The sequence below is a fragment of the Ipomoea triloba genome, chromosome 3, assembly GCF_003576645.1.
Source record: "Ipomoea triloba cultivar NCNSP0323 chromosome 3, ASM357664v1".
Lineage (NCBI taxonomy): Eukaryota > Viridiplantae > Streptophyta > Magnoliopsida > Solanales > Convolvulaceae > Ipomoea > Ipomoea triloba.
This window is the reverse complement of record NC_044918.1, coordinates 20,551,338-20,575,464: the sequence shown is the minus strand read 5'-3', so window position 1 is coordinate 20,575,464 and position 24,127 is coordinate 20,551,338. Positions and strand designations below refer to the sequence as shown.

General features: G+C 36.2%; 1 protein-coding gene across 1 annotated transcript; it reads right to left on the bottom strand.

The window, feature by feature from the left end:
• LOC116013567 (protein ENHANCED DISEASE RESISTANCE 2-like) lies at nt 1–23,702 on the bottom strand. The gene is made up of 22 exons (XM_031253393.1): nt 23,353–23,702; nt 22,183–22,257; nt 21,934–21,987; nt 21,341–21,406; nt 20,828–20,886; nt 19,933–20,009; nt 19,604–19,723; nt 19,006–19,040; nt 18,611–18,711; nt 18,440–18,535; nt 17,932–17,996; nt 17,045–17,116; nt 16,210–16,374; nt 7,197–7,405; nt 7,046–7,112; nt 5,438–5,613; nt 2,906–3,007; nt 2,077–2,124; nt 1,764–1,907; nt 1,581–1,676; nt 727–828; nt 1–398 (listed from the first exon to the last, which is right to left on the bottom strand). The coding sequence occupies exons 1-22, from the start codon at nt 23,596–23,598 to the stop codon at nt 306–308; spliced, it is 2,268 nt and encodes a 755-aa protein (XP_031109253.1). The 5' UTR covers nt 23,599–23,702; the 3' UTR covers nt 1–305.
• Between the last annotated feature and the right edge of the window lie 425 nt (nt 23,703–24,127).

Genomic DNA, 24,127 nt, shown 5'->3' with positions numbered 1-24,127 from the left:
TTATTAATAATGTCTAACCGTCGATAGATTACTTAGACATGGGAAAAAGATGACACAATTTAACGTCCAGTTACTAAGCAAAGCAAATGGTCAAAATTAATTGGGGAAAATATTGTACATTAATTACAAAAATGAAACATTTCCCCAACACATTCTCAAGTTTAAAGAGCCAAAAGTACTTCTATATGTCTAATTTCGGAAGCTCGTCATATTACACAACACATTGTTGTTTGAAGAATGCATGTTCCACTCCATTTAATACACACATGAATGATGAATGTATATCCACAAAATGAATCGAATCCTCAAACATCCAACGGGACAGCAGAGTCGAGCCTCACGCGATTTAACCTAACAGTTCCAAGAATGTACTCCGGGAGTTCTGCCTCTTCTTTTGCCTGCATTTCAAAGATGGCTTACGGTAATTTGTAACACAAACTTCAGATGCAAAATATTTGCAGGATTTTGACTGTTCAACCAGTTCCATTTCTTATTAAGCTCCACAAAGAGAATTATACCCACTGGGTTCAAATTTAGAGAAAGATATAGGAGAACAACGTTAAGATAATTGTAAAGGTCACCAAATAAACTTCACAAATGGCAGAAAAAGATGAATTTAGAGTCTTGCATAACGTAAACTATTATTGAACTGTAGTTAATAGAGTGAGTCTTGTGCTTGTTTTGGCAAGCAACAAAAGAATTTTCCACAAATAGAAAATTACATACCTCTATTAGAATAGCAAGATCAACAACAAGGCTCGTTACATATCCAAGTACTAGACCTATGATGCTCCTTGCCACAGAAGATGAGCCAATGTCCACGTCAATCTGCACATGGATCTTGTTAAAGTACAGAAAAAAAAATCGTAGAAAATATAGGAAAGAAGAAAAATAAATAAATAAAGAGAATCAACATTACAAAAGATGACTATGGATCCCAATGCAAACAATAACTAATTCATGTGAGATATAACCAATAACACTTTCTTAGCTAATTTCTTTTGATTGCTCTGGAGACAACTGAACAAACATTGCCTGTTTGATCAGGATTTGGCCATGGACCAAAACAGTAACTGTCTGAACAGACTTGTTCTCAAGTATAAAAATAAAGCTCTTCTAGTACAAGGTCAAGCTTAATTATCATAGGAAATAAGGATGTGTCGTTGCTCCAAACAGAAGTCAATCATATCATGCATTCAAGCCATAATTCGTATATGTGTGATTTATATTTCTATTTCATACTTCTTGAAAAGGGGACCCAAATTAAATTATTTCTGACAGCAAGAATCAAATAGGGATTTCATAATATTCTGGGTTTCTTACAGATCCATATTCTCCATCAAGACCTTGAAACCCTTTGTAAATGAAATAATTATAAAAAGAAAAGAAATTTCTCACTCAAATATACTAATCTTGATTCATTTTAAATATCAAGATGAAAATGACAGCTCTCAGAATAAGAGCTTAAGCAAGGGCAAGAACTGGCAGTGGGTTGATATATAGAGTTAATTTTTTTTGCATAGTTACAAGGAAGTTTAACAGAATATAGTTAAGATATGCATATGCTTATGCAGTCTAACCTCCAGAAAATTGTCTTGACGGAGGTACTTGCATGTTACTGCTTTCCCCAAAAGACAAGCTTTAGTTCCAACTGCACGTTTGACCATCCAATATCCCTGATTTCAAAGGTACTTAGCTCACATATGAAATAAGTTCAAGAAAAGGAAACTTTATAATAATGTTATTGATTAAGATGTTGACACCTCAATAATGCTTGGAATCAATTTGAATCTTGAATCGCGGTACAAGTCAGTACCATCAATGAATTTACCCAACAATGAATCCTTATTCACAGGCCGGTCCGCAGCATAATAAAGAACCAGGCTATAATTTGGTTTAGCTGGAACCTGAGAATGAACCGAAAACCCAAATGAAGATATTCCTTGTTTAAATAAATTTCTTACCAAAAATATTCTTGTGCAAATAAATGGTGAGCTAAACCAACATACAGTGATAATATTTTAGAAAACAAAACATAAATAAGCCAAAAAGTTAAAAGTGTGCTTCTAGACATACCATGAGGTTAATGACAAGGATGAAAGGCAGTTTTTTTCCAGCTTCAGACTGCATTTCAAACTAGTGTTAGGTACAAAATATATAACCCAGAAGAAAAGGTGGATGTCAAATGTCAGTTCTTTTATTTTCGACAAGACAAATGAATGAATATTGTCAAAGCAATTCACTAGCCAATTATTATTATTATAATTATAAAAGTATAATATGTGAGGATCGTATAATCTACACTGAAATGCTCCTACCAAGATTTTTATTTTCTTTTTTCCTTTTTAGGTAAATCCTACTATGATAAGGGGATGGGTGTAATGGGATTTGAACCCAGGCATGCAACCTGGAAAGGTACTCAGCTTACCACCAAGATTATAGCAAGGTAACAACATCATAATTATTCATGAAGCAGAAAAATAAGCAACAAGAGTATTACATTAAAAAATAAAATGATATTCTTTAAAAGTGGCACTTGAAAAACAAAAAGATTGAAATAATATATAGCTAAGGTACCAAAATACAAAAACACTGAAATAAAATAAAGGTAAGATACAATCAAATAAAAGGGAAGATGTTAATAGACTCTCCTAATGCCATGGGATAGGATAGCCAATAAGTAGACTGGAGAAATTAGCAGGTAAAGCAAAAGAGATGCAAGCCTCTATTTATGTCAAAGATATGGAGATATCATGGAAATGGTATTTCCCAAATTTGAGATGAATATTTTAATTCTCAGAAACTAATTAATATATGAGCTTTACAATATATTAATATAATAATAGTCTCCATCCTATAACTTTGCAAAAAACTGAACCCAGGTAATATGTGGGTTGCTCTTTACCTGAACAAGACACCTGGGATGCAAAGCAAGTTTTGTGATGCTATTCTCAAGTGTGTACCAGTCAACTGCAATGAGCTTTAGCAAGGGATCTCCTCCCTTGACCTGGGAACATGTATAATAACATCAAATTAGAGCAAGACAACAACCTTAGTTTCTGTCAGTCATACTTCAATAGAAATGCAGAGCAAATGAATTAGAGCCTCAAGGCACAAAGAAAACTGAAAGTGGGACCAAATCACTACTTAATCACAATGAAAAACTAATCATCAAAGTGGAAAATATTGTTAATAACTAAAATGGGGAGAAAAGCTTAAGTGTGGGCAGTAGCTAAAAGACTTATATTTCTGTGTTCTCTGATTTCTGTCCCTACATTAGCTAGCTGATACATCTTTATATATACATGAGAGAAGACAAGTTTCCTCAAATTCTGCACTATTTTTATGCTGCCTAACTACACTTTTCTGCTGCCTAACTTTGCTGCTGCCAAAGTCTAACTTTGCTGCTGCACTTTTCTGCTAACATTGCTGCTGGCCTGCTGCCCAAGTCTAATTTTGCTGCTGCACTTTTCTGCTAACTTTACTGCTGCCTATAACACTAACATACTACACAACACTACTGCACACTACTACTTTACTGACATCCCCCCTCAAATTGATGCGGGTAAGTCTATCAGCATCAATTTGCTATTGAGAAACTTGTGTCTTTGGCGTATTAAATCTTTTGTAAAGACATCAGCTACTTGTAGATCAGTAGTAAGATGAGGTAGAGTGATAACACCTCGAATAAACGCCTCCTCGTCACCAAACATGTCAATGTCTTTCTAGTTTACCACGAAGCCTACAATCATTCGGTCACCAAGATTGTCAACACGACCACGAAGCCTACTATCATTCGGCCACCAAGATTGTTAACACGACCACGAAGCCTACTATCATTCGGCCACCAAGATTGTCCACGAAGCCTACTATCATTCGGCTACCAAGATTGTCAACACGACCTCGAAGCCTACTATCATTCGGCCACCAAGGTTGTCAACTCGACTACGAAGCCTACTATCATTCGGCTACCAAGATTGTCAACACGACCTCGAAGCCTACTATCATTCGGCTACCAAGATTGTCAACTCGACCACGAAGCCTACTATCATTCGGCCAAAACTTTATGCTATTTTTCTTCTCCGATGACGGATTGCCATTTTCGCCATCCCAATTAAACACCACAACGCACCTCTCACTTACTCCATAGCATGACTCTAAATATGAGACGGATCCCATGACTCAAACAACACAAACTAAACTTAAGACCAAATTAAAACAATCCCACAAATTAAACCAAACAAAACAATCTACTGCCCCTCCCTTTTTTTTTTTTTTTACATTAACTAAAAACAACACAAAACCCAAAACATGCTGCCCAACAAACCTACTGCAAATAGTTCCTCCCTCCTTATAACACTTCCAACATCAAAAACACCTATTACTTCCTCATCTACAACCATAGCAGCCGGATAGCCACTACTGCATCTGCTGCCGGGAGCTCTGCTGCCAGGAGCGTTCTGCTGCGCAGGAAATGAAAAAGAGAGATGAAGCATCGGAGAGGAGGTCGCCGGAGAAGAGGATTCCAAGGTCACTGGAAATGACCCAGCTGCGCCACTGCTCGACAAGCTGGTTCGTCACTGCTGATCCAGGTTTGCTGGTTCGCCGTAGAAGAACAGGGAGAGAAAGAGAGACGAAGCTTCTAAAGCTGATGAAGACTCGCCCAAGTGACACCATCAGGAAATGGGCTCATCAAAACGAGACGAACGAGACAAATTTCTGCCAGAAATGGCCTCACGCGCCGTCACGCACCGGCGAGCGGTCGCCGGAGCTCCGGCCGACGGTGGCGCGTGGCGGCGCGTGGAGGCTCCGTTCGCCGCGAAACTTCTGCCGGTTGCTCGCCTCTTTGTGCCGATCAATGCCCAGTAGGCTCTGATACCATGTTAATAACTAAAATGGGGAGAAAAGCTTAAGTGTGGGCAGTAGCTAAAAGACTTATATTTCTGTGTTCTCTGATTTCTGTCCCTACATTAGCTAGCTGATACATCTTTATATATACATGAGAGAAGACAAGCTTCCTCAAATTCTGCACTATTTTTATGCTGCCTAACTACACTTTTCTGCTGCCTAACTTTGCTGCTGCCAAAGTCTAACTTTGCTGCTGCACTTTTCTGCTAACATTGCTGCTGGCCTGCTGCCCAAGTCTAATTTTGCTGCTGCACTTTTCTGCTAACTTTACTGCTGCCTATAACACTAATATACTACACAACACTACTGCACACTACTACTTTACTGACAAATATTTGCTGTGCCAAACCCAACTTTTAGCTTTTTCTTGCCAATAAAAATATGTATTTATTAGAGACTCAAAAAATTTAGCTAAAAACTGACATCAGTATCACTAATTGTATGCCAGGTATTGGCATGCTCCACAGTAAGAGATATAAGTGAGATTCATAGCATTGGCACAAGCAAGTTCACACAATTAAGCAGATACCTTAGTGTTATCTTTTAAGTAAGTCTTCCCTCTGATCATGAATCCTGAACCCCCTGGAGAAGTCCAACAATTAGTATCCTTCTCATCTTTCCCTTGCTGCATGGTACCATGGAAATCACTTGGATTGAGCATCAGAGGAGACACATTTGGATTTAACTCCTTGCCAATGTCTAGTACTGCACCAAGTGACCAACTAAATCTTTAGTAAAGAAGATACATATAAGAACTGAAGAACTATTTTCAGCTTCAAGAAAATAGTATAAATGATACAAAATGGGTATTCTATTATACAAGTGATCAGAAGCCATTTGTCAATAATGCAGAATCCAACTCAACTACTAATCACAATCTAGTAAGTCAATTGTGTCAATTCTCTATCCATTCAGTTGTAAGAATACTTAAATCTGCTGTGAGACCCTGAACTATTTGCCTTTCTTAATAATTTTAACACTACCTCTTCCTCCTTAAATCCTATTGCTAATATATCATATTAATCATTCTAACTGGTGCATTGATAACGTATATTATCTACATTGACATTTCTAAATCATCAACAGAGTACTTTTATTCTCTCAAATTGTTTACAGTATGTTCTTCTTCTGCCTCACTTCAAAACAAGCACTTTAACTATGATCACATCTTGTACTTACGTGCATTCATTTTAGCATTATCATCTAATTAAAGCCATCTAATGGACTTTTTTTTTTCCTCAACACCCAATACTTGCTTCCATAAAGTTTAGCTGCAATAATAGCCATTCAAAATAAGTTTTTCTTTTCATCAATGTAGGAATTTTACAGCCACATAAATCCAGGTCATAGTCCACTACTTCCAATTGGGCTTAATTCTATGATTTCAACATCAATCTTTCCATCATTGTGTAGAATGGAATCTTCACAACAGAAGTCTATGCACTCAAGCACAACCATTTCACCAATTTTAACAATACATTTTCTCTCTACTGCTAGCAATACAAGTATTGCAGTAAATGTACCTGATTTACAAAGCACTGCAGAGGTGTGTTTGAGTACATATTTTGTATACATTAAGGCCTCAACTATTGGATTATTTAGAGGTCTTGGTGTTAAATAATTGCTTGAAAATAGGTGTTCTCCTTTGTTTTCTGTTTGTAGAACAAATTTTGGGAATGTCAGGAGATGAGCACAACTATTCAATTTCCGTGACAGATTGCCTCTGTTTGGTTTTTCAAGCATATCTTAGTGTAAGAAGGTTGAGTTAAAGACTGAAGCAGCACTTGAAAGCTACTTTTGAGGCTACAACTTTTGTGAAGAGACCAAAGTCTAATTATAAGACAGCTGAAATTTGAGTTGAAGAAAGATGCTGAAACTGTCCTGGAAAATTCAGGAAGTCAGAAAAGTGGTTGTTCAGATCCAGACCAGTCACATGCATCAGCATGGTGAAAAAAACACCAGTAAAGAGATTGGCACCTACCCCAGGCCTGTCCTGGACCAGTTAAGTACAGAAATTTGTACAGAAAGAAAAAATAAAATCATACCTTTACACAGGATTGAAGGGAAACTTATTTCTACTGGTTTTATGACTAATATTACTTCCAAACGAAATTTCCAAGATGAAGGAAGAAAATACCTGAATCCCGTCTTAATGCCAAGCTTGCTATAGCCCATGAAACATTCTTCAGCTTAACCTTTTTGTCCTGAGTAAAGGGAAACATTGGAATATGCATCGTTTTATGACTTAACTATGGTTCACTAGCATTAGAATAAAAAAGATGGAGAACCTTTTTAATGGGTTCTACTTCATTATCACTTTCATCTTCTGATGATGATGATGATGACTCAACAGTGATTGCATCATAGAATTGATCTGCCCCTTCTTCACCCTCGCATTCTCCATTGGGCATAGAAACATCAGATGTTTTTGAATGAACTATAACAGTGGATGCTTCAAATGTAAGTGCTGGAGTTGCTCCTATATATTCCTTTAGACCTGCACAAATCATGAATCAGAAAATTTTATTAGAAATAAGAAAAATGGTTGCGTTTATTTCTAAAATCTATTAGATCCAGAAGCATCCAAGAATACATAGGAATTTAATAATTTATGAACTACTGAAAAGCAGGTTGAGAAGAAATGCAGAATTAGTAGAAAATACATGATCCAAAGGTGGTAGCGATAGTGCAGGGCAGTAATGAAGTTTTCTTCTGTTTTGGTTTCAACTTAACATCTAAGACTACTATGTAAAAAAAAAAAAAAAAAAATAACAGAAGAAAGAAAGAAAGAAAAAACAACACACTTACAGAAAAGCACTAAGTTTTTGTCACCAAAACTGAATAAAAAATTTTGGGTTTCTGACTTTCTGTTTTTTTAGGGGAAGGGGGGTGGGGTACGGGTAAGGCATCTGTGTTCTGCAATTCCTCTCTTCTTTGCTGCATATGGAAGACTGATAGACTGATTGGAAGTAATATCACATCCATGAGCTCAAGGTCATGAGTGGCACCCATAGAATGATCATAGGACTCTTCAACAACAAGAAGCCAATAGAACCACAGAGTAGTAAATGCATTATTAGATATCGACATGCATTACTACCTAAGTTGTAGAGGGGGATTGGTGTATGAGGGCGGAGCATATAATATATAAACATGAGCAATCTAACTATCAACTTAGGCTTTTAGTTGAGATGGAGCACATGCTTCAATTTGGTATCAGAGTCAACACTATGCTAAAGGCCATCGGTTCGAATCTCCGCAACACCCAGTAAAAAAGAGACTATAATTGACCCGCACATGTGAGAGGGTGTGTTGAGCATAGGGGTGGGCATTTCGGTCTTCGGTTCGGTTTTTTCGGTTTCGGTTTCGGTTTCGGTTTTAAAAAAAATTGAACCATTCGGTTTAACATTAGAGTTCGGTTCGGTTTGAAACGGTTCGGTTTCGGTTCGGATTTACTTCGGTTCGGTTTACGTCTCCCGAATTTTAACATTTCCTAGGAGACAAGGCGATCGGAGGTGCCGCGAGTTAGCGGGGCACCGTATTTACTATACATGAAACATCACATAACCCAAATCCAAAGTTTAATATTTAAATAATAAATACCACCATAACAAATTAACAATTCAAACAAATTAAAATAAAAAAATAAAACTAGAAATTAAATTCCAAAACTGAAATGAATTTGGAAATTCATTCCAGTCATTCCAGTAACTGGAATGAATTTCCAAATTCATTCTTAGTTTTGAAATATATATATTACGTATTTATAAATAATATATAAATATATTTATTAATTAATATATATATATATATATATATATTTATAATTATATATAATATATATTTATATTTAATTATAAAATATTTCGGTTTTTTCGGTTCGGTTCGGTTTTTAACCGAACCGTTCGGTTCTTCTAAAACATTAACCGATCGGTTTTTCGGTTCGGTTTAAAACCGAAACGAACATCTTCGGTTCGGTTCGGTTCGGGTAACCCGAACCGTTTTGCCCACCCCTAGTTGAGCATATAATATATAAACATAAATGTGAATCCAACTATCAGGGTGTGTTGAGCATATAATATATAAACATATGGAACACATGGCAATATGGGAATGATCTAGAGAGAGACAAATATTAGAGAAATTCAATTTAAGATACGATAGAGAGAGCACCAATTTTTTGATAAATTAGGGAACAATGAGAGACCCAAAGAAGAAGAAGGAGAAGAAGATCCTCTAATCACCCATTAAATAAGAAATATGGGTATAGGCTGAAGGCATGCAAAGAAGATAGGGAGGAGAAGAAGTCTAGCACATATTTACAACGAGACAAAGGAAATAAAGTAATTTATTATATATCCATAAGACCATAACCTTTATGGACAAAGCAACTTCTAAGGAAAAAGATTATCATGTTCCACTTTCAAGGAAAAAGTCAAATGAAAAAAAAAAAACAATAAGGGCAATATTGTGTAAGAATCAATAGTTTAGTAACATATGAACAAGATACAATTTTCAAAATATGAAAATCCCAACAATGTTGAATTCCATAAAAAAATGTACTTGAAACTGTTATAATCTAAAGATTGGGCCAAGGTCACTCAACTGGACTATAATGCACATGCGCCAAATCACCCTAAAAGATTGATTCCAATCAATTAGTTAGTCTAACCCATGGCTTTATAAACCCATATGTTTTCTCATATATTTTCAATGTGGGACTCTTAACACTCGCCCTCAAGTGGACAATCGGGCCATTTTGAATCTAACCGCTTAACCACTTGAAATTGGATTGGACCCTCCCCTAAAATGAAAGCTTTGGACGCCACCAATACCACAGGTAGACAAGCGGGTGAATACAAAGTGGACCGAACAGGCTCTGATACCATATAAGAAATACTTCACACTACATATACGATGAGAAACATACACTGCTATATATACATGTAGAAAATATAGGAAAGGAAATACTATCCCTATAATCATGCCATCCTATCCCTACAATCATGTTAACCCTATCTCTAAGATCAAGTGATCCACAATCTCTGCATTTATACTATTTACAATTCATAACAAAAATATTAAATTATGAATTAGTAAATGTAAATCAGTGAAGAAAAGTGTTTCTTTTTTCTTATTTTGTAGCTAGCTGATACATCTATATTTATACACTTGAGGAACGACATGTTTCCTCAAATTCTGCTGCCTAACATTACTGCTGCTGCTGTCTAACATTACTGCTGGTCTACTGCCTAACTTAACCACTAACATAATAATTAATATTCTATAGACTACAACACTCCCCCTCAAGTTGGAGCATAAATGTTGATCATGCCCAACTTGTTACATAAATAAGTTACTCGAGTTCCGTTCAAGGCTTTAGTAAAAAGATCTCCCAATTGTTCAGCAGTCTTCACAAATCCTGTGCTGATCAAGCCTTGTTGAATTTTTTCTCGAATAAAGTGGCAGTCAACCTCAATGTGTTTTGTTCGTTCATGAAAAACTGGGTTTGATGCAATGTGAAGAGCAGCTTGATTATCGCACCACAATTTTGCAGGAGTAGAGGTTTTGTAGCCAATTTCATTCAAGAGTTGGCTTATCCATATTATCTCGCATGTTGATTGTGCCATTGCTCTATACTCAGATTCTGCACTAGAGCGAGAAACAACATTTTGTTTCTTACTCTTCCATGAAATCAGATTTCCTCCAAAGAAAACACAATATCCAGTCATTGATCTTCGATCTTCTTTAGATCCTGCCCAATCAGCATCTGTAAAGCATTCAATCCTGGTATGTCCATTGTTCTTAAACAAGATTCCCTGTCCAGGTGATCCTTTTAAGTAACATAAAATCTGTTCTACTGCAGCCCAATGATTATTTGTAGGGGATGATAAATATTGGCTTACCACACTGACAGGATATGCAATATCTGGACGAGTTACCACCAGATAGTTTAGTTTTCCAACTAGTCTTCTGTACCTTTCTGGATCCTCAAATGGTTCCCCTTCCTTTGTCAGTTGTACATTAGGGTTCATAGGAGTGTTGCATGGTTTAACTCCCAGTTTTCCTGTCTCAGACAATAGATCAAGCACATACTTTCGTTGAGATAGGAATATCCCCTTCTTGCTTCTTGCCACCTCAATGCCCAAGAAATATTTTAGCATTCCTAAGTCTTTTGTCATGAATTGAGAATGAAGAAAAGACTTAAGAGCTGTAATACCTTCATTGTCACTTCCTGTGATAACAATATCATCCACATAAACTACCAATAAAATAACACCTGCTTTAGACCATCTGAAAAACAATGAGTGATCAGATTTTCCTTTTATCATTCCAAACAACTCAATTGCTTGACTAAATTTTCCAAACCATGCACGAGGACTTTGTTTCAAACCATATAGAGATTTCCGGAGTCGACATACCTTTCCATACTCCCCCTGAGCAACAAATCCAGGTGGTTGCTCCATATATACTTCTTCATGAAGGTCCCCATGCAAGAATGCATTCTTGATATCCAATTGATGTAGTGGCCAGTCATAGATAGCTGCCATAGAGATGAGCAGACGAACAGATGTTAATTTAGCAACAGGAGAAAATGTGTCACAATAGTCTACTCCATAGATCTGCGCATATCCTTTTGCAACAAGACGAGCTTTTAGCTTGGCAATAGACCCGTCTGGATTCACTTTGACTGCAAATACCCACTTACATCCAATAGATTTCTTCCCTGTAGGTAAGTCTACCAAATCCCAAGTACCATTCTGGTCTAAAGCATTCATTTCCTCTATCATAGCACTGTTCCAACCAGGATGAGACATTGCCTCTTTTATTGTTTTAGGGAGAGAAATAGAATCAATGGATGTGGTAAAACAGTAGGAAGAGGGTGACAAATGTTTATAAGAGACAAAAGAAGAAATGGGATAGGTACACTGACGTTTACCTTTGCGAACAGCGATGGGAAGCTCTACATTTGTAACTTGATCTGATGACGAAGAGATCGGTGCAGGACATGAGTCTGGTACAAGATCAGGTGTTGCTTCAGATGTAGTATGTATGATAGGAACAGTCTCAGGAACTCGTGGTCTTCGGGAGTAAACTTGTAAAATAGGAGGTGGTGGGTCTGTATGATGGATGAGTTTGTAGATTAGTATATCATCTTCCTTATCTTGAGGAGGACAATTTTGATCAGGAGAAAAAGGTACTTCTTCCAGGAAGGTGACATCTACTGACACAAAATACCTGCCAAGTTGAGGACAATAACATCTATACCCTTTTTGGACACGTGAGTACCCAAGAAAGATACACTTCAAAGATTTTGGGTCCAACTTTGTAACCTGAGGACGAACATCCCTAACAAAACATGTGCAACCAAATATGCGTGGCTCAATGGGAAACAAAGGTTTTGATGGAAAAAGGCTATGGTATGGAGTTTGTCCTTGTAGAACAGTGGATGGCATGCGATTTATTAAAAAACATGCTGTAGCGATAGCATCAGCCCAAAAATGTTTAGGAACTTTCATTTGAAACAATAAAGCTCTTGCAGTTTCGAGTAAATGCCTATTTTTGCGCTCAGCTACACCATTTTGGGATGGTGTGTCCACACAAGAAGATTGATGAAGCATGCCCTTCTGAAGCATATAAGACACAAAAGGATATGAAAAATACTCTTTAGCATTATCACTCCGCAAAATTTTCACAGGTACATTAAACTGAGTTTCAATTTCAACACAAAAGGCACGGAAATGATCAAGCAGTTCAGAACGACTCTTCATGAAATATAACCAAGTCATACGAGAAAAATCATCAACAAATGTAACAAAATACCTATATCCAGTTTTGGACATAACTGGACATGGACCCCAAACATCAGAATGAACAAGTTCAAAAGGTGTACTTGCTCTTTTATTGACTCTCGGACTTAAACTCACACGGTGATGTTTAGCAAATTGACAAGACTCACAATTTAATGAAGACACACTACGAAACTGTGGACAAAGCACTTTTAATAATGAAAGAGATGGGTGACCCAATCGACAATGAGCTTCAAGTGGAGTTACTACTCCTGGACACGCAACTGGTCTTGGTTTCTCTATGTCAAGGATATAGAGGCCCCCGGATTCATGTCCTTTACCAATAATTTTCTTCGTCATGAGATCCTGGAAAAGACAATAATCAGGAAAAAATGTGACGGAGCAATTTAAAGTGCGAGTAAGCTTGCTTACAGAAATCAAATTAAAAGACAGATTTGGTAAACTAAGAACAGATGTCAAAGGAAGTGAGGGGGTTAGAGTGATAGAGCCAGATCCAAGTACTGGTGAAGTAGATCCATCTGCCAAGGTAACAGGGAGACTAGAAGTATGGTTTGTAATTGTTGAGAACAACCTAGAGTTACCTGTCATGTGGTCCGTGGCTCCAGAATCTATCACCCACTTAGAAGATGAAGAAATGAGACAGGTTTGTGGGCTTCCTGTATCTGCAACGGTGGTTGAAGGAGTAGATGAAGACTTTAGACTTTCTTGGTACTTTGAGAATTTTGCAAACTCCTCTGCCGAAATCAGAATGTTTTGAGCTGACACATCACTTGTAGAAGCCACACTAGCATACTGCCTCGCCCTGAGCTGGAACTGTAATTTCCTGCAATCACGTTGCAAGTGTCCTGGTTTATGACAAAAATGGCAAGTGATGCCACTTGGGTTATGCCTTTGAGTGGTTTGATTGTTCCCTTTCTGCGGTGGTCTTGCTGAATTCTGATTTCTGCTGACAAGAGCACTATTCACAGAAATAGTTTGAGAAGTTTCTGTGCGCAATACTCGTGAAAAAGTTTCCTTCAGTGTTGTTATTTCTGGACTTGAAAGAACTTGAGACTTGGCAGTATCAAATTCAGGTGGAAGACCGGCAAGGAAACTCATGATAGCCATTTGCTCCCGTTGCTTTTGTTGTACCTTTACATCCTCATTAAATGGCATTAATTGGTTCAATTCCTCGTATGTTTTCTTAAATTCCATGAAGTAATTTGTGACAGACTTGTCTTGTTTCTCAGCCCGATAAAAGGCTTTACAGACATCAAACATACGAGTAATGTTCCCTTTGCCAGAGTACAAAAACTCAAGATATTCCATCAACTCTTTAACTGTGTCACAATGACTAACTAAATTAATCACATCATTTTCTATTGATTTTCTAATTAACAGAAATAACTGAGCATCTTCCCTAAACCAAATTTTCTTAGCAGCTGCATCTTTTGGTTCATCATCTGTTCTGTGAGCATCTTTATCTATACTAGTTAGATAAAGTTTAATAGTTTTACTCCACTCCATGTAATTAAGACCATTCAGTTTATAGTCTGTGATTTTAGTTGTCACAGGAACTATATCTGAAATCCCAGACTTATTTTCAGCCATAACTTCAAGCAAAAAACTAATTACCCAGTTAAAGCTTTAAAACAAGGTCTCAAACCTGGACCGTGAACTGGAAGCTGAAGGAGGTACTGCGTACTGGAAGCTGACGAAGGTGTATTTCCCGAACAAACTTTGTCCAAACTGAGCCCCAAAATGCGTTGTATGGACTCAGGCGACTACGGGAAACTAATCAGAAAAATTTTCCGATCACCAGAACAGTGTCACGCGTCGGCGCGTGAGATGCTGGCAGACTGTTTCGTCGGCGCGTGAGGGCCACTCGCTGGTCAGATTGTCGCCGGATTTCTCAGACAAGGTCGCCGGAAGGTGGCGAAACTCCCTGGGTGGGTGGTGTCAACAAAGGATCAACAAAATCTGATCCCAATACCTACTGTGAACAGTGTCCGAAACACTGTTGCAGAAAAAGAAAAAAAAAAAAAAAAAATTTCTGGGTACAGAGATTAATACTGCAGCTCTGATACCATGTAAATCAGTGAAGAAAAGTGTTTCTTTTTTCTTATTTTGTAGCTAGCTGATACATCTATATTTATACACTTGAGGAACGACATGTTTCCTCAAATTCTGCTGCCTAACATTACTGCTGCTGCTGCCTAACATTACTGCTGCTGCTGTCTAACATTACTGCTGGTCTACTGCCTAACTTAACCACTAACATAATAATTAATATTCTATAGACTACAACAGTAAAAAAGTAAATTGTCAACTACAACAACTACATTCTTCAAACAAGAAGCAAGTAGGGGTGAGCAAACGGTCGGTTATGTAACCGACCGAAAACCCGACTAAAATTTTTAAGCTTAATAACCAATCGAAGTATATGCTATAGCTGACCGAAAAACCGACCGTTGGTTTCGGTCGGTTATATCAGTTACCGAAAAACCGAAAGATTAACAATGCGCCTAAAATGGTAAACAAGTTCATAACGGAATTGGGACTTGGAGATCAAGCTAACAATGACTTGTCTCCATGATTTGTCGGTCCATGGAATGGTCAAATGGAGAAGCAGAAGGCATAATCGCGAACGAATGGATTAGGGATTAGGGCTTGGGGGATTCTGTTTTGTATTAATTGGGCTATTAGATTATTATATATTTGGATGGGCATGGGCCATGGGCTATTGGGCAATGGACATTGGCAGACTGAAACACTATATATATCTAAGTCGGTTATCAGTCACCGACACACCAAAACTGTAAAATAACCGAAACACCGAAAAATCAATTTTTTTTAATAGCAATAACCGAAACCGACCGATAACCAACTTTTTCGGTTGGTTCAGTTATCAATTATCGGGCGGTTAATCAATATTTTGCTCACCCCTAGAAGCAAGGGCTCTCCTGAGGAAGCAGAGAAACAAAAGTACGTGTTTCAAGATCAACATGACAAGAAATGAAAAATGGAAATAACACAGGGTGTGTTTGGTTCGTACATGGGAATCGGAATCGGTATGGGTATCAAATACTTGGTAAAGGTAATGGGTTTTGGTGAAAGTATTTTGCATGTTTGATAGTAGGGTGGAATGAGAATGATTATTAATAGTTGGGGAAGAAAGGAGGAAGGGAAATGAAACACTTATTTAATAAGGGTATGGATTTTCAATTAATGGGGTATTCCAAACCCATAGTAGTATTCTAAAAACCTGTCAACCAAACAATAACAATCACTTTGATACCCATACCTTATACCAAAATCTGTCAACCAAACACACCCACAGTAATAACAAAGACAGCATGGTGTTTGGGTAGATAAGAAAGTGAGTGATTTTATCTTATGTAGATGTTTTCAGTATCTCGTGTCCCACTTCCCCTTTTGCCAAAATGGGTAATTTCTATCAAGAAAAGTAGGAAAATGCACAAACGAGATGTAAGAAACAAGAGCTAAGCACCTGACACTTGACTCAACAATCCAAAAGGAATGGTCTTCTCAAATTCTAAAAAGTTATTCTTCTTCCATTTAAACCAGCTCTTGCAGTGTACCTCAAGCGTTTGTGCCACAAGACATCTGGCAGAGCCTGATTGGGTGTGTAGGTTCCTAATCTCCCATGTAGAAGCTACAAAACAGCATAGGTTAAGTCAACAAGGAAAAAAAATCCAAGAAAAATGCATAAGCTATCTCAACCATATTCGCAACAAACAAATTTTTTAGCTTGAGAGTACATACTAAAGAAATAAAGCCATTTTTTAGGAATATTAAGAAAAGTCTCTTAAAGAAGTCCTCACATCTTCAAAGTTGGAATATTCTCCAAAATCACTGAAAGAAATCCCATGAAACAAGAAGCAATTGGAATATTCTCCAAAAGTGAGTTGCTTATATATGAACTTATATTTATTAACTACAAGATAACAACAGAAAATTGAAGATTTCTAGCTACTCTCTAGCACCATTATGGCAACAGCTTTCTTCCTCAGAGCTTAACTATATATCTAACCAGGAATTTCTTAAGTTCACAGCATAAAGTCCAATTTCTTCACAAAAATATGAAGGAATTTTAAACAACAGTCACATTTCCTAAGGAATACAGCTTTGATACATTCAATTGTGACTAGAACTGAGAGTAAATTTTGCTGAAGTTTTCATAGACTGGCAGTGATTAGGTATTCAAGGAAAGGTTTGGAACCGAAATTCACATAACATACAAAATTTCTTTTTCAATAATGATCATGAAAATACAATCTTCAAATACAATTTTCATTGATTAATTAAGTAAATTAGTCTCTTACGGTAAATTTTTGTACGTCGATATCCATTTTTTGGGGGCCTGTTTTTATGAACAGCAGGGAACTGCAAGATTGCTGCACAAATAAACAAGTGAGATTGCAAATGAATAATTAATACAATATGTTCCTAGAATAAAAAGTAACCATAACTGTAAAATGAAAATTCTGGTTTTTTTACTTCAGTTTTCATGGAAGAAAATGGCATTCTAATTGCATACCAGTCTGGCATTAACTCTGTTACATTTCATATTTCATCAACATTGATCATTAATAAAAGCAGTGTGTCCAAAGTGGCTTATTAGTTCCATGAAATTCTTAGAAGCTGCCATTTATAAATTCAGTTTAGTGATATGGAATTGTATGTCATTACTGCATTGGTTTTTTATGCTTTTGTTATTCTAATATGTTAACTAATCTAGAGTAATAGGTTGAATGGTCTGATGGATTGCCAAGGCTATCACCCACCGGTAACACAGGAAGCATATGATATGAGTCATAGAAGAAAAGAGAAAGATAGAATGTATATATTGATAGAAAAGTGTGATGTAAAGATTACAATGGAACTTAGTATTTACAGGCTTACTAAGGAAATTCAAAAGACTCCAAGCGAAGCTAAAAGTCTCCCAGAAATATATAAAGAATATCTACGTATGTATCACATTCTCTTCACATAATAGTAATCCTCACCCACTACACTTTCTCCTTCCTTGATAATAAAATTTCTTTCTTAATTTAGAAAAATAAAGAAAACATAAAAAGGAAACACTACAGTTAAATAGTTAATACATTAGAATTAAATGCTACATGGCTAAGGGGCATTGGGTACATGCTGATTGTGTTACACAACGGTGGCCAGAATAAACAATTAAAGAGACAGCTCAAATTCTTACTATACGTTCCATCTTGCCCATGAAACCATTGCCGGGAAAAGACAAAATCTCTCTTAGACTGCCACCTGCAGAAATAAATTAGTGGGTGATAGGAAGACCTAAGTTGTACACATGAGGCTTAAAGACAATATGTAATTCATTCTTCTTTAGATGTGTTATGAATATCAAATATAAAATAGCACAGAATGCTGAACTACAAGATTCATCAAGAGAGCAAGTACATCTTGCAATCAAAAGAAATAGGGTGGTACTGCACGTATCTGCTTGATGAAACACAATGCTAGAAGCCTGACCAAATACTAATGTGGAGATTTCCAAAAGGATTCGCATGCTTCTCTTGTTTGGTTTTGTATTCTTATTTTCTTGTTTTTGGATAGTGTAGAGGACTTCTTTGTCCTCACTATCAAAAAAGAGGTAAACAATTATGAAAACTATACCCAAATAGAAAACAGACTGCACAAGGAGCAGAATTACTGAGTGAAAAAGACTGCACTGTTTAACTACTTACCAAGTGAGGTGTCTTGGATCAAATGCTCCATAAACTACATCATAGTGTCCATCCAAGGAATCAACCAACTCAAGGTCACCTGTCAATGCATCCCACCTGCAAACAACTACTACATAAATTGCAAGGTCAGAACATTAGGAAGATGTACCTTGAAGAGTGAAAATTACATACTCATATCGTTGACGTCGATCAAGACTTAACACCACCTCAAAGACAGTGTCTGCACTCGCTTCAACAACACCAACAGCCTTGACAAGAACACCTTTAGCACTCTGGAAAAATGTAAAAGCATAATGAGAACAGTGTTAACTGTGTGAATAAGGAAAGCTGCATGGATAACAGGTTTTGATAATACATGAATGCTATGATGCAAACCATAAAACAGCTTATACTTCTACACTCTCAACAATTGGAAGAATCACTTTAAATGGTCTTTTAGTTAAAATTGTATAATTAAAATAATAACCAACCAGTTTCAAATAAATGACAAACAATCATGAAAGATAGTTATCATAAGAGACACAATATGGTTGAATTAAACATCAATATAATCTGATGCTAGATACCTTTGCTTCAGCCACATCTTCAAATATTCGAACACCTACACTACAAAAAGGCGAGAACACAAAATTACAAAGTTACAAAGAGGACTATCAAAGCAAATAATCATTCTCTAGACATAGAAGACCATTCAAAAAATTAAATGAGTCCCAATTTTGATAGACCATATTCAATTCAACCAAAACCATCAAAAACCAAACTCTTTCCAGAGGTCCTCATCTAAAATATTACCAGTACCTGTGCTTTGATAATATTTTAGCATTGTAGCAAAGGTATTGAACTGGCAATACTTTCTAGTTTAGATGTCAATGCACAAAGCCAACTTAGACAACTCAACCCCAAAACCATGAGAAAGTATCCTTGAAAAATCAAACAATTCAACAAGGCCATGAAGTTCCAGTATAAATGAATGACCACAGTTTTGAACCTTCGGCTCCATTGAGGAACAATATTAACAACTCCAGCCTAAGATTCACCCAGAGAAGATCAAAGAATCCCAATACAAAGAATTAAAGTGAGAGAATGTGGAAAAGTCAACAGAAATAATATTTAAAGCAGCTAGATTCCAAATACAAAGAATTAAAATTAACAGAAAAATCATACCATTAATTGTCCGGACACATTTCCATTCATGTGCTTCTATTGCATCCCCTCCATCTGCGTACAATTCTGATCTGCTGTTGGCACCCAAGCTTGAAGACTGGCGCAAAAGTTTCTCTGGACCTATATAATTACAGAAGTAATTGCTCATTTATGGTATAAGACAATTTACAGCATATAGGGCGCTTCACCGGGGGAAGGGGATAAGGGGGGAGAGAGAGACTGAAGGTATTATGAATATATGATAGAATAAACTATTCTACAACAAAGGAAAATATAAGTATCTTCCCAGGCATAAACATGAATATCAAAGTATATCCAACAGTCACAACCTTGTCCTATTTTTATTAGCCTTTTCAAGCCATGTGCATAGCGCCGCACTCTAGGTCGATGTCCCTCAAGGTTAATTCTTCAACAAAAGATAGTAACTTTGTGTTAGACGATATCATGATTATTCCAGTAGTTTATGTGACAGAAATAAACAATAGTATACGAAGACTTAGAAGAGGCAATAAATCAATTGCAATCTAGATAGTATAATAGATCAATTTATCATTAAAATAGTTAAAGTATTCTTAAATGAGTTTGGAAGGTTACCTAAACTCAAGCTTAGGAATCCTATAACTCTATAAGTGCTTAGAATTGCTTTTTTACTTTATCCTCCTTGTGGTTTAGGAATCCTAATAATAGTATGATTCCTAGGAGATGTGTCCATAGTTTAGTATAAACATTCCTACTATTGTAATCTTCCTACATTCAAGTTAAAATGTTAAATTCAGCTACTTTAATACATAGCATAGTATAATATTTCTCTCTTGTTCTTGGTTTATACTCCTTTATTACTTCCACCTCACCAGCCAGCAGTGACTCTTTTGAGTCTTTTCTACCCACCAGACCAAAATCTCTTGATTTCTAGCAATAATGATCATTTTATTGGAAAGTTTACTAATATACAGGAATGTAGAGTATGTTTATAAACATTGAGAATTCAACAAAGGGACACATGGAATAATGAAAAAATCCAAATGTGTGGAACATGCTACCCCCCTACTGTTCAGGTTTCAGCATTTATTCAATACTATTTTGCTTCCAATAGAGAGAATAACGTGAGCAAAACAAATGGCAATATGTGAATAGGCAATGAAAATGTATCTGTTAACACAACATTTGCATACTAAATCCAAATGCAGTTTTTTTTTCCCTATAAGAGAGTGTATGCATCCATACTCAGTCTCCATGTTTAGCTTATTCCTTGCACTGGCACCTCTTGACAGCTCATAATCTGCCTGCAATCAAATATTCAAGTGAAAGGAAGTACGAAATGTTGGTAACACTACTTTGGCAGATGCCTTTGGTTGGAGAGTGGCATTTTGACAAATGAAAATTGTGTTTGCATTAAAAGGTCAGGATAGTGAAATTAATGTTGGCAGAATTGAAGCATGTGCTCCATCTCAACTAAAAGTCTAAGTTGATTATTGCACATTTATGTTTAGATATTATATGCTCAACAGGTAGCAACATCTAACCTATGCTGGTCATTTTCCTCATTCAAAAAGGCTATAGATGGAAACAATCATTTGCTGAATTTAGCAGTATTCAAACAGAACAGGTTAACAATGGGGGCCTGAGGCCATTTGTGATTTGTTGCTCCATAACAGGTTACAACCTTACAGAGTTACCGTGAAGGCTATTTGACTGTTCCATGCTATAACATACATCATTTCTCAATTTTTTTAGTACCTGTTGTTTAGCATGATCAAAGGCCTCCATCCATTTTTTGGCCTCTCCAGCTGTAGGGCAAGCAATCTGGTAACAAACAAAAATTATTCACATGTTAGGCAAACTTGCCATAAACTCTTCAATGAATATGGGAAGTGGCAGTGTGGCACCATATTCCATATGGAGTAAATAGAGATTTTATGTGATGCACTAATTGGATTAAACAACATAGTGCAGCCATTTCACCATTGAAGCTTGAAAACTTGCCATAATAACAAGTGCATTTCCTATAACACTCAATTATTCACAATCTAATACAGAGTAACTCTCTGGAAGTTATAAAAGATCATTATTGTCCATGTTTCAGAAAATGTGGTTATAACAATCTAATCAGCTCTAGATCATAGAAATGAATCTAGTGTAATTTGGCCTCAAATTTCACCAAAACTAAGATAGGCCCAGGAAATGTAGCAGAGTTCTTACATTAATTTCTAAAAAGGCAAAATGCATTATTGAATTCGAAAGTTGGATACCTCTGAATTGAATTCATACAAGGTTCTAGAACATTATATCCAAATAAAAGATAATGGATAGAGAATGAACCAAACACTAACCTCTCCCTTTTTTGTTTCATCCAGCCGATTGTAAAATCTCAGAACATAAACATCCTAAAAAGTAAAAACCCAAAAAGAAAATATTGCTCCATATTAGATGTCACCATCTCAATGAACATAGATTCAACAAAGTGAAAAATAACACAAACAGCTAAAAGGCAATGAAAACGTAAATAGAACACAAGTTACATAGAAAAAAGAGATAACTAAATGAATCAAGCATTAAAGAGATAGAATCATGATTCTTACCCCATGATTAACTTTTCGACGGCCTAAATCCTCCACCATAAGTGTGTGTCCAATAACACCCCTCCGTAAGGGTTTCTGCAACACAGACAATGACAATAGTTGTAAGTTTTTACTCTAAGTTATGGTAGTAGCTCTGACACATTACTCCATACTTAGAAGTTAGAGAAATTTAATTTTCAGAACCATGCTGAAGATGGTCACAATTTGAGCCAGAGAGCCAAATTTTCACTTGAGAAAGTGACAAATCCATGCACCTTTCACTGTATGCCTAATTGTAATATATTTCTCAATCAATAAAGTTTTTCATTTTATCAATAGTATTGAGTTCCAATAAGATTTCCTTTTGATTTCCAGTGATTTTGAAACTACTTACCATGGAAACTAAGGAGTCAAATTAAGAGAAAGCATTGAGTATTTGAGAAATTTTGGCATTAATTATCATATCATGAATTTCTTTTTAAATCAAAGATAAAATAGATATTTGGTGATACTTTCTATGGCCGCATCTTACAATTATGAGCAAAAACTTTATTCATAATACATGAACATGCTGAACAAATTTTCCAGAAACATAACTGTGGTCACAATTTGTGTATATTGCTTACAAGTGTATAACAGCAAATAGTAGCACATAGAAATGCTGAAAAGTAAAATAAAGCATTAGAATGGACATATTCTCAGAAAAATTAAAGAGTGAATTGCCCAGCATAATAAAAAATCACTTCTAAACCAGTAAACTGGTTCGGCTCTTCAAGATTCTTAACCTTTCATTGTATACTTCTCAATATATAACAGGAATAATTATTTCCAGGGCTATTGAAAAATAAACAAATAAATAAATAAAATAAAGACTAATACAAATTAAAATTTAAAAAAAAAAAAAAAAAACTGAAAAATCAGCTCTAAACCCAAGTGATGAAATCTACTGAGTTTCAGTTCGTCCTCCGATCCTTCTTCCAACAGTAATCACACTTACACATACTATAAACCCAGAATAAATTAATGTGACCTCTTTTTACCTTTGTTCAAAAAACATCTTTAAATGCTATCCCGAAAAAATGTAGAAAAAGATTCTAAATTAAAATTTTAAAAACCAGCTCAAAAAGTTAAATCACAATTACAGCTAACGAAAAGTAAACGGATAAGACGGAGAGTGGTGTGTATACTTACTATGCCGGGATTATCATTAGGGTCGCGCTTGTACATTTCGACGTACTTGCCGCGGATGCAGAGGTAGCGAAGATGGCAATACTCATGGCCAATTGAATTAACTCCGAGATGATACACCCAGCCAGAGTACTCAAAGGAGCCACCCCCACCTAAGAACCTGTCGGAACCACCGTTCTCGGAACCGCCGCTCTCCGACGAGCCACCCTCGCTCCCCACCTTCTTGAACACCGGCACGGGATGAGCCATTGAAGAGGAATCTGATCACAAGAGAGAGAAAATTTGTAGAGAGAGAAAGAGCTGGTGACTGTATTGGAATTAACGTGCAGTTCAGTCAAAACTCGAACGGAGGTGTGGACAAAGGAAATATTTATCACACTATTAATGCAGATTTAAATGTAAATCGGATGAATAGCGCCGTAACAAAAGCTTATCATCACTAATCAGTAAATCACTTATATGCCTCCCGATTTAATTTGATTAATTCGTGATTATGTTAATTAATTTATTAAAAAATATTAAGAAGTTAAAAAAAAAGTACAAATTCTATTTTTAATTTCATAATTATTACAGTATTATCATATTTAATTATAGATTTTAATATGAGTTAATTCTATTTTTGTCCTAGATTTATAGCCGTTATTTTACTTTTGGTCCTTTTTTTCAAAACATTCTATTTTGGTCATAGTAATATTGTGGCATGACCATCTTTTATCCTTTATCAACAAAATTGTTAAAATCATCTTAAATGCAAGGGAATTTTGGTCTTCAAATATGA

Excerpts from the sequence above, each read along its gene's own strand:
- LOC116013567 (XM_031253393.1), bottom strand. The coding sequence starts at position 23,598 with ATGGCTCATCCCGTGCCGGTGTTCAAGAAGGTGGGGAGCGAGGGTGGC. Across the intron at positions 21,407-21,933 it reads ATGAAACAAAAAAGGGAGAG|ATTGCTTGCCCTACAGCTGG; the intron begins GTTAGTGTTTGG and ends GTTTGTTACCAG. Across the intron at positions 829-1,580 it reads GTCAAGACAATTTTCTGGAG|ATTGACGTGGACATTGGCTC; the intron begins GTTAGACTGCAT and ends ATCCATGTGCAG.